General features: G+C 43.3%; 1 protein-coding gene across 11 annotated transcripts in view; it reads right to left on the bottom strand.

Annotated features, from left to right (window-relative positions):
- Positions 1-17,427, bottom strand: part of mkrn4 (makorin, ring finger protein, 4) — a 31,763-nt gene extending 14,336 nt beyond the window's left edge. For 3 of the 11 annotated variants that reach the window (XM_072480484.1, XM_072480474.1, XM_072480485.1), the window contains exons 1-5: positions 17,324-17,427; positions 14,595-14,723; positions 10,055-10,473; positions 6,259-6,374; positions 5,333-5,520 (exon numbers count right to left, since the gene is read on the bottom strand). In XM_072480484.1, the coding sequence (XP_072336585.1) occupies positions 5,333-5,520; positions 6,259-6,374; positions 10,055-10,473; positions 14,595-14,723; positions 17,324-17,376 (905 nt within the window). In that variant the 5' untranslated portion in view covers positions 17,377-17,427. Of the gene's footprint in view, positions 1-5,332; positions 5,521-6,258; positions 6,375-10,054; positions 10,474-14,594; positions 14,724-15,226; positions 15,500-16,198; positions 16,419-16,493; positions 16,904-17,323 lie in introns of those variants that run through there. The other 8 variants (XM_072480479.1, XM_072480483.1, XM_072480480.1 and 5 more) reach the window with 8 other exon arrangements.
- Positions 17,428-18,036: the final 609 nt, after the last annotated feature.

Raw genomic sequence — 18,036 nt, forward strand, 5'->3', positions numbered from 1 at the left:
CAAGGTAATGGCAATGAGAATAGAGGAATGTGTCCCGGGGGTGGTCCACGAGGACCAAACTGGGTTTGTGAAGGGGAGACAGCTGAACACAAATATACGGAGGCTGTTAGGGGTAATGATGATGGCCCCACCAGAGGGGGAAACGGAGATAGTAGTGGCGATGGATGCCGAGAAAGCATTTGATAGAGTGGAGTGGGATTATTTGTGGGAGGTGTTGAGGAGATTTGGTTTTGGAGAGGGGTATGTTAGATGGGTGCAGCTGTTGTATAGGGCCCCGATGGCGAGCGTGGTCACGAATGGACGGGGATCTGCATATTTTCGGCTCCATAGAGGGACAAGGCAGGGATGCCCTCTGTCCCCATTATTGTTTGCACTGGCGATTGAGCCCCTGGCGATAGCGTTGAGGGGTTCCAAGAAGTGGAGGGGAGTACTTAGAGGAGGAGAAGAACACCGGGTATCTTTGTATGCGGACGATTTGCTACTATACGTGGCAGACCCGGCGGAGGGGATGCCAGAAATAATGCGGATACTTGGAGTTTGGGGATTTTTCAGGGTATAAATTGAACATGGGGAAAAGTGAGTTGTTTGTGGTGCATCCAGGGGAGCAGAGTAGAGAAATAGAGGACCTACCGTTGAAGAAGGTAACAAGGGACTTTCGTTACCTGGGGATCCAGATAGCCAAGAATTGGGGCACATTGCATAGGTTAAATTTAACGCGGTTGGTGGAACAAATGGAGGAGGATTTCAAGAGATGGGATATGGTATCCCTGTCACTGGCAGGGAGGGTGCAGGCGGTTAAGATGGTGGTCCTCCCGAGATTCCTCTTTGTGTTTCAGTGCCTCCCGGTGGTGATCACGAAGGCTTTTTTAAAAAGGATTGAAGAGCATCATGGGTTGTGTGGGGGCCGGGAAGACCGAGAGTGAGGAAGGGATTCTTACAGCGTAGCAGGGATAGGGGGGGGGGGGGGGGGGCTGGCACTTCCGAGCCTAAGTGAGTATTATTGGGCCGCTAATATTTCAATGGTAAGTGGATGGGAGAGGAGGAGGGAGCGGCGTGGAAGAGATTAGAGAGGGCGTCCTGTAGGGGGACTAGCCTACAGGCTATGGTGACAGCCCCATTGCCGTTCTCACCGAGGAACTACACCACAAGCCCGGTGGTGGTGGCTACACTGAAGATTTGGGGACAGTGGAGACGGCATAGGGGAAAGACTGGAGCCTTGGGGGGGTCCCCGATAAAAAACAACCATAGGTTTGCCCCGGGGGGAATGGATGGGGGATATGGAATGTGGCAAAGAGCAGGAATAACGCAACTGAAAGATCAGTTTGTGGATGGGAAGTTCGCGAGTCTGGGAGCGCTGACCGAGAAATATGGGTTGCCCCAAGGGAATGAATTCAGGTATATGCAACTGAGGGCTTTTGCGAGGCAACAGGTGAGGGAATTCCCGCAGCTCCCGACACAAGAGGTGCAGGACAGAGTGATCTCAAAGACATGGGTGGGGGATGGTAAGGTGTCAGATATATATAGGGAAATGAGGGACGAAGGGGAGACTATGGTAGATGAACTAAAAGGGAAATGGGAAGAGCTGGGGGAGGAGATCGAGGAGGGGCTGTGGGCAGATGCCCTAAGCAGGGTAAACTCGTCGTCCTCGTGTGCCAGGCTAAGCCTGATTCAGTTTAAGGTATTACACAGGGCGCATATGACTGGAGCACGGCTCAGTAAATTTTTTGGGGTGGAGGATAGGTGTGCGAGGTGCTCGAGAAGCCCAACGAATCATACCCATATGTTTTGGTCATGCCCGGCACTACAGGGGTTTTGGATGGGGGTGACAAAGGTGCTTTCAAAAGTAGTGGGGGTCCGGGTTGAACCAAGCTGGGGGTTGGCTATATTTGGGGTTGCACAAGAGCCGGGAGTGCAGGAGGTGAGAGAGGCCGATGTTTTGGCCTTTGCGTCCCTAGTAGCCCGGCGCAGGATATTGTTAATGTGGAAAGAAGCCAAGCCCCCGGGGGTGGAGACCTGGATAAATGACATGGCAGGGTTTATAAAGCTAGAGCGGATTAAGTTCGTTCTAAGGGGGTCGGCTCAAGGGTTCACCAGGCGGTGGCAACCGTTCGTCGAATACCTCACAGAAAGATAGATGGAAGGGAAAAAAGAAGGCAGCAGTAGCAGCCCAGGATTGGGGGGGGGGGGGGGGGGGGAAAAGAGGAGGAACCAGAAGGACTCAGGGTTGTTAATATATACTGTATAATATGTATAGGTCGTTGCGACAGATAATTATATATTGGACTGTTAAATTATATTTTTGGAGAGTGTTACTTGTGATAAGGCAGTTGCCAATTAGGGTTAGTTTTCATTTGTTATTTATTCATTTTTTTGTTTATAAAATAGGTCATTGTTATTTGTGTTGTTATAATATTGTGCAAAGGATGCACAATGTACTGTGTTGGTTGACCAAAAAGTCTCAATAAAATATTTATTAAAAAAAACAGTACTTGAGGCCATTCAGCCTAACAAGTCTGCACTGACCCTTAGAAAGAGCACTCTACTTAAGCCCACACCTCCACCATATTCCCATAAACCAGTAACCCCACCTAACCTTTTTTGGACACCAAGGGCAATTTAGCATGGCCAATCCACCAAACTTGCACATCTTTGGATTGTGGGAGGAAACTGGAGCACCCGGAGGAAACCCAGACACAGGGAGAAAGTACAAATCCCAGTCATCAGAGGCCGGAATTGAACTCGGGTCCCTGGAGCTGTGAGGCCGCAGTGTTCACCACTGTGCCACCCCAAATTGTTATCTTCTGCTCAAGAACAGGAAATCTGATATAAACACATTGATCAATCAATCAGACATTTTAGCAAGTTACTTTTGAAAAATATAATGCCATCTAAGATAAAGAATGTGTTAAACACGTGGTATTTTTCATCTGGATACAAATCCTCACACAAGAACAGGGTAGTTAAATTTTGTAACAACGGATCCAGAATTGGATTGGCATGGAAATTTCTTGCCATGTTGGTGCCCAATAATTCTCAAAGGGCAGGTGACAGCACCCAGTCTAGAATTTGGGCCTCAGAACCTCCAGATGGACAGGGATGACCCAATAGTTACTACTGGTGGCTCAGGTCGGGAACTGAAATTACTACAGGAACACACCTATCAGGGAGAGATCTATAGGGTCCAAGGACAGTATGGTATACTAGGTGGGGTCAAGAGCATACCTGGTATGGGATTACAATAACCCCGTGCTGATAACAACCAGAGAATGTTCACTCGGATAAAAAGGCAGGAGACATGTCTCTTGAAACAGCCAGAGCGAGTGAGACAAAGGGAGGCAAAACATGTGTTCTCATATATATTCATGCAGTATCAAGTTCCACATACACGAATACAAGATTCTTATAAGCCCTTTTCCCACATTCCTTGACCTGGTCATATAATCTAACCTCCACTGATCCTGATAGGCCAATTACACATTCCTTCCTTGGGCCTTTCTCCCAGCATCCTTTGTGCAAAGAACCGGTCCTAATAGCTACCCATCCCCCTCTCACCATGCTTTGCCCATCTCTTTGTTCACTCCCTGCAACCCGAATTAATGTCTATAATGCCCCATCCTATTTCTCTGCTTTCCTATATTAGGGTATACTTCTACACTATCCTAACTGGTCATCCCAGTCTAATGCTTTTTCTTTAGTTCAATTCCTCAATGGCAGCCAAATTTGCCACAGAACAGAGGGAGGCAGCATGTCTTGGCACCATTACCACCGTCGTGAATTCCTCCTCAGCAGTAAAAGTGTCTAACACACAGACCCATGCAACACGCGAGCAAAAAACGCAAGACTGGGAGTGAGCCTCCGAAGCAAAAAAAAAAAAAGGGTTTGTCAGTTATCTTTGCGGTTTATCAATTTACTCATATGCTTTTTTTTTATAAAACATGTTTAATATTATTCTTTCTGAAATTTGCTCATCAGCTCCAGGAGTATTGGGGGGGGGGGGGGGGGGGAAAGAGATTGAAGTGTGGCCCCGTATACGAACATTTTGGACAACCTGATTCTAAAATGGTGAAACGCCAGAAAACCATGAAAGTCCAAATACACAGATCATTAAAATATCATAGATAAGTGCTTAGAGAATATGGGTCTTTACATCTAGGTGGATCAAACATAAAGGGGGTAGGTATAAATTAGACATAGAAACGGTTCCATGGCACAGGGAGCTTTGAGTGCCTTAAAAGGACAGTGAAGTTTTATGGGTTAAATTACAAGATGATTACACAAACCCCCCAAGTTGGATTCCCTGTAATTTAGAGGTGATGAGATTTGAAATTTAGGAAATCAAATGGGAACAGACAGGTACACCAACTATTTCAGCTGGCTGGGGAGTCTAGGACTACAGATGGTCTAAAAATTGGAGCCAGATTAAAGGGACTAAAATCAAGACATAATGAACATATGAAATAGGAGAAGTAGCCATTTGCCCCCTAGAGTCTGCTCTGCCATTTCATATAATCAAGGCTGATCGGTTTGTGTTTTGAATTCCAGGTTCTCAAACTCTGATTGCCCAACAAAATCCATCTTACTGCCACCTTAAAAATATTCAGTAATCTAGTCTACCGCCTACTGAGGCAGAGAGTTCCAAATGGATTGCACAACAAATGGACGGTAAAAGTTTGGAATGCTCTTCCATGAACAGAAATTGACACTAGATCAATTGTTAATTAAAATTCAGACCAGTGACCAATTAACCAATAGGTACAAGGGATACAGCAAAAGATAGGCATCCGATTAGATGACAAAAAAAAAGCCATGATCTCATTGAATGGCGGAAGTGTCAAGGAGCTAAATGTCCTCCTCCTGTTCCCAAGCTAATTCAAAGCTAGCATGGCACCTAAAATTGAGACCAAGGAAGCAGACCGGTGATTGTGTCAGCTCAGCTACTCAGTAGACAAATTTGATGAGCGACTGGGAAAGCCTCAAGATTATACATTCTTGGGGCGACACTGTGGCAGCGTTTAGCACTGCATCATGGCGCTGAGGACCCGAGTTTGATCCCAGCTCCAGATCACAGTACGTGTCGATTTTACACATTCTCCTCATATCTGTGCAGGTCTCACCCCCTCAAACCAAAGATGTGCAGAGTAGGTGGATTGGCCACACTAAATTGCCCCTTATTGGGTAAAAAAAATAATTGGGTAATCCAGATTTTTTTTTTTTTTTAATTTTACATTCTTGAGGCATTACAACAGTCAACAGTCAGCCATACAAGACCATTGGAATAGTGAGATTACTAATGGCTCAAATACTGGAATGGTTTCATTCGACATGTACTTACTTGATTACATTATTGGTAAACCCCTTGCTTTCTCGCCATTTCTTGATGCAGGTCACACAGAAAGCATGGTTGCAGTCAGGAAGAATTGCAAAGCAACGGTCTCTAGCTGGCGTTTTCTCATAGACCTTCTCCATGCAAATTCCACAAACTATATCTTTACTTATTTCGAAGGCAGAGTCTTTAGACAGCTTCCCCAAAAATGTAAAATAAAAAAAAAAGGAAAATTTAGTACATCGGTGCTTTCTCATATCGGATTAGAACTCCTTTGCATCACAGCTCTAGGGTGTCAAAGTTGCTCAGCAATGAATCAATAGCATCTACCCAATCATCATCAGAGCGTTTACTTGTACTTGGCAGAGAAACCACCCCACAGAGCACAAAAAAAAAAAAAAAAAAAAAAAAAAAAAAAAAAAAGGGAATTGTCCAAAAACTCAGGAATAAGTTTCCCTCTCTTTTCTGACAGAAATAAATTATTGCAAGATGTGCTGCAATGAGGTAGGTTAGTTAGGAAAGAAAGCAGAGAATCAAGTTTCTTTTTTAAATAAAAAAGGGAATGTCCCTATGGGGGACTGGTTAACTCAGTTGGCTAGATGGCCAATATGAAATTCAGAATACCAGGGACATTGAAGGATTTGATACCCATTCCAATCGAGGAGCTAGGGCATGCCTCTTTACCCTGCCCAGTAACAAAATCACAGCACAGGTCATGGTTCGACGACCTTTCAATAATTGAGGATGATACCTGGAGAAAAAAAAAATCTTCGATCTCCATCGATGCACTGTCTTTATATTAAATCAAGGAATCGAACTAGATTTGTACTTTATAATGCTCCAAACTTTCCCTTAAAAACAGATTTTACTTGGATGGTGGTGGGGAAGGAGTCAGACATTACACTGCAGTGACAAGCAAGTGGATTCATCTATACCTGATCAACAGATTGACTTGAAGGCAGATTCTTTGGTTTCTCAGTTTGAGGTTTGCTGTTGACACAACCAGGCATACAATGGCGAGGACCTGCTGCCTGAGATGTTGATGCACAACCTGAAATATGCGAACAATTCCAGACAAACACCCCGATTAATTTTAGAGTATGTGCAACAGTAGTACACCAAAAACATTTGTCACCTTGAGATTAAATAATGCACATGCAAACTCAAGACAAATGGATGAAGTTCATAGTTCCTGACAAATTCTTGGAAACAAAATCAAGGAATGCATGAGATCTGTTTCAAAAATTGAAATTAAATTCTGTAACAGTAATTCTGACAAATAACAGAATACAGGTAGTTTTGTTAATGTTGAACCTTTTGTACACTGCTCTTTTGGAAGTGATCGTTTTCCAGAGGCTCTTCCTCCAATATGGTGCAAGTGTTGTTTTTAGGCCCACATCCACAGGTTCGATTTTCTCCACCCTTGGCTACCCAGCCTAATTTTGCCCAATTAACAGTAAATTTACCAGTATTATCCTTAACTAGAGGAATGCACGAGGCCCTGACTCAAAAGAATTTCAATTAAAATTAGTGCATGTATAACCATGGTCATCCAGTTTTCAGTCATGGACCCTTATGGGTGTAAGATTCAGTCCTGTGCTGCAATTCTAAATCACTGTTGAGCAAGAGCTAGACACACAAGATAAGTGTTTTATCCAACACGAAAAATTCCTGCTAATCACTATTGCCACAGATCGATATGATTGCAAATCTTTCTGGTCATTACTTCAGACTCCCAACGATCCTTAATTTAGTACCATCTATAAAAACAAAATTGATCAACATGCACATTTTCTAGAAATTAGTTACTCGAGAAGATAGACGCTACTGGAATTCTGGTACAAAGGGTTAATATTTGAAAGGCGCAACAAAGGAGATAAAGTCTAACATTAGTTTCATTCTAACTTTAATTGGGAACTTATACCTGGTGAAGCTCCAAGGTTGCAGGTCAGCCTAATTAATAGGCAGCCTGGTAAATACTAGTATTGCAAGCAACCAAAGACCTCCTACCCCAGGTAAAGGCATCTTAGTTTTGGTTTAGGCACTACGAAAAGCCTACAGAAACTAAACTCCAAATTGTGTTTTGGGGCTACGCACTATTTATTTCCCATCCCCATGTGGCCAGAGAGCATTCACAACCAACCAAGGCAGAACTGAAGTCAGATGCAGACCTAACTAGGTGGCAGTAGATTCTCTTCTGTAGCAGGCATCAGTGAACTAGTTGGGTTTTTGAACAATCCAGCAGCCTTTGTGGTTATCTTCTGACCATGGCAATCTTTAATTTCAGATGGCAAATAACCTTCATGGAAATTCACCCCCATTTTGATAGAACGGAGTTAAAACCTTAACCTGCAACTGTGCCCACTAAAAGCTACAGTTGTAGGTTTAGATTTGATATTGTAATTTTACCAATAGTCAATGCAAACCTTGGTACTTGTAATCCTGGAAAACAAATACAACCAAGATTAGCTGAACAGCAAGTACTGTTTTATACTTAAATACTGTTTGCACCTATGGTGATCTTAACTGTTGATTCCTACACATCAATACTCAAATCCCCCCAACCCCCAGTCTCATTTCTTTTAGATTTTGAATAAATATTGGTGTTTGAATTTTAAATATATCTAGTGAGTGTTAGCAAAAATGTGGGTAAATGTAGTGTTGATGCAATATCATCCGGTACACTAGAATTACATCTCACGGTGCCATGTATTGCAAATTATAATAGCAAATTTAGACAGAGTTAAAAATGATTCACTTCATGTAACTGTCTCTCCAGTACCTTGATGTATATACGCTTCCCCAGTTTTTACCTCCCCACACCTTGTTTTTATCTACGCGATTATCACCCAGGTTGAGAGGGTTGTTAAGGCGGCGTAAGGTGTGTTAGCTTTTATTGGTAGAGGGATTGAGTTTTGGAGCCATGAGGTCATGTTGCAGCTGTACAAAACTCTGGTGCGGCCGCATTTGGAGTATTGCATGCAATTCTGGTCGCCGCATTATAGGAAGGATGTGGAAGCATTGGAAAGGGTGCAGAGGAGATTTACCAGAATGTTGCCTGGTATGGAGGGAAGATCTTATGAGGAAAGGCTGAGGGACTTGAGGCTGTTCTCTAAGAGAGAAGGTTAAGAGGTGACTAATTGAAGCATACAAGATGATCAGAGAATTGGATAGGGTGGACAGTGAGAGCCTTCTTCCTCGGATGGTGATGTCTAGCTCGAGGGAACATATATTTATCTCCCCTCAACTTAAAGCTAAGACAGATGTCAGAGGTAGGTTCTTTACTCACGAGAGTAGTAAGCGTGTGGAATGCCCTGCCTGCAACAGTGGTGGACTCGCCAACACTAAGGGCATTCAAATAGTCATTGGATAGACATATGGATGATAAGGGAATAGTGTAGATGGGCTTTAGAGTGGTTTCACAGGTCGGCGCAACATAGAGGGCCAAAGGGCCTGTACTGCGCTGTAATGTTCTATGATTTCACTAATTATATATAGTGTTGTTTTTATCTTGTTTGTATTTTTTTTTCTCTTCTTGGTGTACAACTGTAAATATACTATGTTCGAAAAGCCCAATAAAAAACTTTAAAAAAAAATTCACTTTAGACACCTTGAATAGTAAACCTCAATTTTCTAAAATAGAAGAGGGAAACGATAAAAGGGAAATCAGCTGTTTATACCAAATATTTACTGGGAAGTCAAGTACCGATATACAAAAAAGCTTCTACAAAATAGATACCAATAAAAGCCACTTCCTGAGATTTCCAAATAACTTCTATGGACAGCCTTTAACACATTCAGCTATTGTATAGCTCACTACATACAGCCTGTTGCATGGCTGCTGTATCTGGGACTCCAGATCACTCCCACATTTGCCAATCAATGAAAGGCACAACATGCATTTTGTCAAAGGAACAAATGTGGAATGGCCTCCACCCAGTAGGCAGAGAAATTGCAGTGTCCAGGATTGAACACTTCTATACGGGAGAGCACCAGTTTACTGCTGATGCTGGGGAAGAGCTCTCCATATTACGGAGTATTTTAAAAATGGTCTGTATATATTGTGAAGATACCTGCAAGAGCTATCAGTCACCATGGTCTCATGCAATTTTCTGGTTTCAGTGTAAAGCTGGTGTTAGTACAGTGCTCTCTTGGTGCTGCAGGAGGTGCAGTCTTTTGGTGAGATGTTAAACTGAGGCCCCATCCAGCACAACACTCCGTGCAGTGGTGCAGACAGACACCGCTCCCCGGCAAACGTAATGTTCTCTTGCAAAAGGTTAAAAACTAAACTTCATAGATCATAGAATTTACAGTGCAGAAGGAGGCCATTCGACCCATTGAGTCTACACCGGCTCTTGGAAAGAGCACCCTACCCAAGGTCAACACATCCACCCTATCCCCATTACCCAGTAACCCCACCCAACACGAAGGGCAATTTTGGACACTAAGAGCAATTTAGCATGGCCAATCCACCTACCCTGCACATCTTTGGACTGGGAGGAAACCGGAGCACCCGGAGGAAACCCACGCACACACGGGGAGAATGTGCAGACTCCGCACAGACAGTGACCCAAGCAGGAATCGAACCTGGGACCCTGGAGCTGTGAAGCAATTGTGCTATCCACAATGCTACCATGCTTATGTCCTATACTTAATCACATCATTCAAACTGTACCATAACGTACAAGAAATTCATAACCCTCCTTTTTGTGCAAGGCCAATGTTACCTACCATGCTCTTGAAATTGTTGAGGTTTAAATTCTGCAGCAAGGGCCCATCTATCTGAGCTTTCGGGTGTTTCATTCTCCTTATCCTCTTCGACATGCTCCTCCAGCCGCATGCCAAAACGCTCAGTATTCCTACCCAACTGAGTGAAACTTGCAGTTTCAGAACCATGCCGTCCCCAAGTGTTCTCTGCAGCCGTTGAACGAACAGTACATCTTGCAGCATGGGAATGCTGGGTAAATCTTCCCGGAACTTGATGAACAGCAGGAGCAGAGCTACGCCTATTTCGAGCGCAGTCTCTAGGGTCACTATATTCCACATCATGGTAACTCTGGGATGATCCTCCAGCCCTCAGCTGAAGGGCAGGTTCAGAACCACGTCTGTTTCCATCAAACCATCCTGTAGTGGGTCGGATATGTTGGTATCTAGTACGAGATTTTTCATTAACATATTTTAATACCACCTCATACAAAAAAGCAACATTTTAGGTATGAAGTCCAAGATCTTTATGTAAATGACAAAGAATCAGTCTAACCATACTAAACCCCAGCAGCCTATTCCAATACATGGGATATCAATTATAAATGGGAAATCATATCCATGATGGCAAATGGAATTCCCAAGTTTTAGGCTTTCCTCAAATTCATGCTGCGATGCTGTCCTAAACACCCAATCAAATCCAGACTCTGGAAAATGTACTACCTCTTCCCATGAACAGCTACTCCAAAGCAAGAGGGACATCCTGGACAGTTATATGTGGCCACAGTAATGGAGACAAACCAGAGTTGGTCAAATTTCAACTTCATTCCCAGGACATCTATCTTTATAGCACCAAGAAAGATTACTGAAGTTGGATTTATAAACACTACGATATTCTCTTCAAAGACAAGAGAGGGATATCCTAATGTTGAATAGGAATTCTGGTATGGGAAGGGGGGGGGGGGGCGCTCTGGAGTAGCTGTTGGGTCGACTGGTTCTTTGTCATTTACTTTCAAAAAAACTGTCAAATGTTTCTGCAACGTGGGTAAACACAAGCTAAAAGTTTCAGTCCATTTTGGATTGTCCCCTTGTAATAATTTCTCTCCCTTCCCCCTTGTTGGCACAATGCCCGTCACATTTATCTATAAAACGGTCTATAAATAGCACTTAGATAAAATCAAAACACTGCAGATGCTAGAAATCTGAAATATAATCTCAGCAGGTCTGGCAACATCTCCAAAGAAAAACAAAGTTAATATTTCAAGCTTGTATGATTACCATTCAAGAAGAGGGGAAGGGATAAACCAGGAAACTACAGTCCAGTCTAATCAATGGTGGAGAAACTATCAGAAGCAATTCTGAGAAAAAAAATTAATCTGCATCGATAGGCAGGGATTAATCAAGAACAGTCAGCAGGTTTTTGTTAAGAGGAAGTCATGTCTGACCAACTTATTTGAATTTTTCAAAGAGGTGACCAGGTGCACAGATGAGAGAAGTATTTGATGTAGTCTACTTGGGACTTCAGCAAGGCTTTTCCGATCAGGTCCAACGTGGCAGACTGTTAGAAAAGATAAGAGCCCATGGCAGGAAGCGGGGGGGGGGGAATTCTGAGATGGGACATGATTGAGTTGTACAAAATTATGCAGGGCAGACAAGAGTAGACAGAATAACTTTTCCCCTTGTGAAGGGATCAATGACCGGGGGGCATACGTTTGTAAGGGTCAGGAGGTTTAGAGGGGATGCAAGGGAAAGTTTTTTTTTCACCCAAAAGGGTGGTGGGAGTCTAAAACTCACTGCCTGAAAAGGGTGGAGGAAGCAGAGACCCTCGTAACATTTAAGAAATATTTAAATGTAGGCTATGGGCCAAGTGTTGGAAAATGGGAGTAGAATAGTTAGGTGGCTAGTTTTGATCAGTGGAGATGCTGTAGGCTGAAGGGCCTTTTCTGTGCTGTAGACCATGGGGAGGGACAAATGTAATGGACTTTATATATACACAGTGTGAGTCAGGGTGGGGCAGTAAAAACTCTGGGATAACCGAGAGCTGAGAGATTGGAAAAAGATGTTTACGGCACAAGACAAAGGAAGTGTTCGTGGCAGTGTTGAGGACGAAAGGTGGTGCTGATAGTGGCATAAAAGGGAAGATAGCATAACGTGTCAATAGCAGACAGAGGTTAGCACTCTGAAAGCAAAGATAAAGTGACAAGTGGCCGTCCCTATGGTGATAGGGGAGGGAGGGAGTGGCTTTGGGACAAAAAAAAAAAATATTGGTTTAAAACAAAGGGTCAAAATGAAGGAGAAAGTACAGTCTAAAGTTGTCGAACTAAAAAGGATAGAAAGTGAAGCCCGATCTGAAACTAGGGTCCTACAGAAGTAAACCACAACAGTGTAGAGAGTTGCTGAATTTATATTGGGGAACTTCTTTAAGAGGCATGATGGTTAGGCAATGGCTAATTTTAAAGGAGCAAATGCGACATTTATAAATCTTTTCTGGCACAAAAACTCAAAAGAAAATCAGCTCAACCATGGCTAATGAGGGCAGCATGGTAGCACAGTGGTTAGCATTGCTGCCTACGGCGCCGAGGACCCGGGTTCGAATCCCGGCCCTGGGTCACTGCCCGTGTGGAGTTTGCACATTCTCCCAGTGTCTGCGTGGGTTTCACCCCCACAACCCAAAAGATGTGCAGGGTAGGTGGATTGGCCACGCTAAATTGTCCCTTAATTCGAAAAAATTAATTGGGTACTCTTAAATTTTTTTTTTTTTTTTTTTTTTAAAAACATGGCTAATGAAAGAAATTAAGGATAATTTTGGATCCAAAGAGTCGTCATATAAAATTGCTCTAAAAAGTCGCAAGACTGAATGAACATTGGAAGCTGTTTAGAATTCAGCAAAGGAGGACCAAGAGATGGGAAAAATTGAGAATAAAACTTGCAAGTAACACAGAAGCTTTTAGTTTGCTTTTCGAAGTATGTAAAAAGACAAATGTAGGTCCCTTGAAGTTTTAAAATCAGGAGAATTTATAGCAGAGCAATTAAGCAACCACTTTAGCTCTATCTTCATAGAGGAAGGCACAAATAACTTCCCAGAAATGTTAGGGAACCAAGGATCTAGTGTCAAGGGAAGGAGGAATTGAAGGAAATTAGTATTACTTAAAAATAAAGTGCTGGAGAAATGAACTGCGACTGAAAGCTGATAAACCCCAGGACCTGATAATCTACATCAAGATACTAATTAGGTAGCCAAGGAAGTGATGGTTGTAAATTCCAAAATTCTGTAGATTCTGGAACAATCTCAGCAGACTGGAGGGTGGCAAATTTAAAAAAGGGAATTTATAGCCTAACGCAAGTAGTAGGGAAAATGCTAGAGTCCATTAAAAAGGATGTGGGTACCGAACACTTAGAAAATATCACTTAGATTAGACAAAGTCAACACTGATTTATGAAAGGGAAATCATGTTTCACAAACCTACTAGAGTTTTCTTTTTGAGGTATAACTAGTAAAAGAGAGGGTGAACCAGTGGATGTGGTGAATTTTGATTTTCAGAAACTTTTTGATAAAAGTCCCACGTAAGTTAGTGTACAAAATTAAAACAGATGGGGGTTGGGGGCAATATATTGGCACGAATAAAGACTTGTTAGCAGACAGAAGTAGGAATGAACAGGTATTTTCTGAAGTAGCAGGTAGTGATTAGTGGAGTCCTGCAGGGTCATGCTTGGACCCCAGCTATTCACAATATACAAGGATTTAAACAAGGGAGCCAAAGTAATATTTCCAAGTTTGCTGACAACACAAAACTTGGTGGAAATGAGAGTGCCCGAGGATGTCAAGATGCTTTAGACAAGTTGAGTGGGCAAATAATGACAGATGCAGTATAACAGGGAAACAGAATGGCAGAGTATTATTTAAATAGTGTTAGATTGGGAAATGTTGACATAGCAAGGGACCAGCCACTGAAAGCAAGTATGCAGGCAGTTAGGAAGGTAAATGGTATGTTGGCCTTCATTGCAAGAGGACAGAGTACAGGAACAAGGATGTCTTGCTGTAACTAAACAGAGCCTTGGGTAAAACCACACCTGGAGTATCACGTGCCATTTTAGTCTCCTTATTTAAAGGATATACTTGCCATAGAAGGGCATCAGCTAAGATTGCTGGGATGGCAGTATTGCTGTACAAGGAGAGATTGGGTCAACTGGACCTGTATGGGCAGCACGTAGCACAGCGGTTAGCACTGTTGCTTCACAGCGCCAGGCACCCAGGTTAGATTCCTGGCTTGGGTCACTGTCTGTGGAGAGTCTGCACATATTAACGTATCTGCGTGGTTTCCTCCGGGTGCTCCGATTTCCTCCCACAAGTCCCAAAAGACATTCAGTTAGGTGAATTTGCCGAATTGTCTACTCCTGCCCCAATTTTTTTATGTTTTTACAAAAAATCAAGTGACTAAATCAAGAGGTGCTGACCCTCCAATATTGAAGTATTTCAATTATACAATAAGCATTATAGAAATTCAAATTCTAACATGCACAAACCATTTGTAATATTACAAATTCCTACAACTGCCCAAATACAAACCTGCAACCACTTCCATAGAAGCAAAATCCATTTAAATAGTGTTTGCAGATCTGGGACGACTTCAGCATAGAAAGATCATGTGAGTAATAGCAGCTATGTCCCCATTTGCAAACTCCACAGACAAAGTTCCTGGAAAACAAACAAATCAATATTGAGATTCCTTCAAGTTATCAGCTACAAACCCAAGATCCCAGCAAGATAGTACACAAACAGTAGGAAGAGGGAGAGCTACAGTGGATGTATATGGGTTCTAGATGGAGGGTTGGACAGGCCGAATGGCCTTTACTTGCTATGGATTTTGTTGAAGATGATACTTTAGAGATCAGATAACAGAATGTGCTCCTATGTGCACCAAGGTTATCAAAGCCAAGTATCCCCATTATGCTAAATTTCATGAGTTAAATACATATGCCTTAAGGTTATATCCAAAATCAGCGCTAGTTATAGAAATAGGCTGAGTTAATGTGGCAGCTATAAAAACATTGGTATCGAAGCTCCCAAAAGTCTGAAATCTTTGTTACAATCGCCATGACACCGCACAACACATTTTAAAACTTTTACTGTAAAAAAAATAACTAAAAACACTACTCATGGCAAAACTACAGAAAGTAATGTTCCCCTTTTATACCCACCCATTGCTCTTGCTAGAATTCCAGTCCTTATAGTAAACCATTTAAAGTTGCTTCCTGCAGGCTCACATATTCCGGTTTAACAGAATTGCAACTTTTGAGTGACCATCTATCTCCTGACGCTTCCGTAGATTTGAGGGTTTTTGTTTAAAAAAGGAAAAAGTCAACTAGTAATAACACCTGTTCCAATGTCTAAAGCCCCTGGCCACACTAGAATAAATCTCCTGCAACTTTTAGATGGTTGAAGATGCGTCGCTTCAACTGGAGACCACCTCACTCCAGTATTGAGCGATGATCACTCACAAAGCCAAAACAGCCTCCTCTGTTGACCAGACAGAACTGCTGTCTGTGATACCCATTGAGTTGCAGGGGAAACTCTAATATGGATCTCAAATGGCTTCATCGGCTCTCTTCCCCATGGCATACCAAAATCTCTTAACCTTACATCCAGGCAGAAATACAGATTAGCTATTCTTAACCCCAAATCCCTTCCATCCAAGAAGTAAATGGGACAGTTTACACCACAGACTTTTAGTCTACCTTAAATTACCTTGCAAAGGCAAGGTATCTCAAATTCTGAGCAACAGGTTCACACTGCTATGCAGCAGCAACAGGACTGGCATTTTCCACTAACAGGATACTGATTAAGCCAAAGGACATGCTAATACCACATTAATAGTTTTGTGTGGTAGACAAATTTCACAGGTACACAAACTGTACATTCCCAACGAGTGGATTGTATCAAATAGCATTGTATCAAACAGCAATCTTGGGTTGTGGCTTCATCTAGTGTGTGGGCAGGAGACATCCACTCTTTCAATTACTTTTTCCTAGGGCAACTGCATTAATGAATTAATGAGGAACAAAAATTTTCATAACTCCTTCCAGGTTGGATTGGGCATTGCCAAGTACATTCAAATGTCAGCTATTTGGAAACAATATTTACAATTGCAAATATCACCCTCCTAGACTAACCATTTAACGCTTCAAAGAACCATTGTAGCCGCTTTGTCCACAAAAGGTGCGGTGTACATCAACTTCATCCACAATTTTCCAAGCAATACAAAAGTCTTGAAAATAATTTCTGATAACGAGGGTGCATGAAAACCTATTCTAGAGTGCTCAACCACAACAGCAATTATAGCTACTGCACGACATTTACAAAAAACAGAAAAATTAAATCACTTTTCCATTCTTTAATCAGAAACAAGAGGCTGGTTAAATTAGTTACTTCTACACGTGCAATTTTTACTGCATCTGCACAGATTACCTTCGGTAAGATAATTTCAGGGACCATGGCTTTCTTTCGACCTGATCCTCTGAAGTTTTATGCCCGAAAAGTGGTTAGCACTGCGCGAGTTAGCAAACTACTTTAGTACAAAGCGAAATAAATCCCCAGCAAGTGCGCTTCTTTGCCTCGGCAGTGCAAATCACCAGGCGCCAAAAAATATATTTTTTTTAAACAGAGTCTGCCCTCCGACTAAAGATCGTGTAAAGCTGTAGTCCTGTGTGGTAAACTCATCCCGCCCCCACATGGAGAAACACAAAACAGAGCCGGGCAAAATCTTCAAAAGTGAGAAACAACTTCTTGCTGCGTCATTTGGCGCCAGACGATCAAATGTTGTTTGTGGACCTCATGTGGAATTCACAGCACCGACACGATAGACAACCGCGGCAGCGCAGCACCCCCTCCCCGCCGCCACCTCCCCCTCGTGCACGCGAACACCCTCGTGCACGCGAAAACCCTCCCCTCGTGCACGCGAAAACCCTCCCCTCGTGCACGCGAACCCCCCCCTCGTGCACTAGAACCACCCTTCCCCTCGTGCACTAGAACCACCCTCCCCCTCGTGCACGCGATCCCCCTCCTCTCCCCTCCCTCCTTCCCCGTCGTGCACGCGTTCTCCTCCCCTCCCCCCGTCGTGCACGCGTTCTCCTCCCCTCCCCCCGTCGTGCACGCGTTCTCCTCCCCTCCCCCCGTGCACGCTTCCCTGCGCCCAGCCTGGCGCGCGTTTTAACGGTCACTTCAGCGCCGACAGGTCTTTGTAAGTTTTGTTTTAATTTCTTTTTCTGGTTGGAAGGAAAGTCTAAGAACTTCCTCACCTACAGAGGATACGCTTCCGACGCGGAACACTTTCTGACCACGCCTCCGCCATCGGGGCCCCCCGGCTTCTCTCCCCCGGCGACACGCAACCCCTTTACCCGAACCCCCCCCCCCCCCTTTATCCCCGAGCGGAGGGCCAGGCTCGCGGCTCCGGCCGGCCAATCACTGCAGAGTAAACTCCCATGGACCCGACCAATCACTGGAGGACATGCTCCAATCTAGACCAATCACCGCATAGCAATCCCCAGATCCAACCAATCATTGGTGGGCATCCTCAATCTGAACCAATCACTGCAGAGCATTCCCCAGATTGACCAATCAGTGTAGAGCAATATCTTCACAATCCGCCAACCAGATGGCGATATCCCCAAATTAACTCTACTCGCCATTGTAATAGGTCTACAAACCAGCCAATCACATTGGATTGTTATGAGAATGCCAAGAATTGCCAGATTGTGGGTGAAGAATTGATCTGAATCTCAGAACCATGTTTCACTGCCTCACCGATGGAAGGGCTTGTTGTTCATAACAAAGAAGTCAATGATTTTATCATTAACATGCTGATCATAATTGTTGTATGCGTTGTTACTCTTTGCTTACTCCCCAGAATGGTCTGATGGTTGGAGTTCAATGAAACTATCAGTCTTTAATTTAAAGCAAATAACATTTAATGAATATAAATAGTAATGAGTTTGGTCATTCTCCACAACTA

Source organism: Scyliorhinus torazame, chromosome 17, assembly GCF_047496885.1.
Source record: "Scyliorhinus torazame isolate Kashiwa2021f chromosome 17, sScyTor2.1, whole genome shotgun sequence".
NCBI classification, from domain to species: Eukaryota; Metazoa; Chordata; class Chondrichthyes; order Carcharhiniformes; family Scyliorhinidae; genus Scyliorhinus; species Scyliorhinus torazame.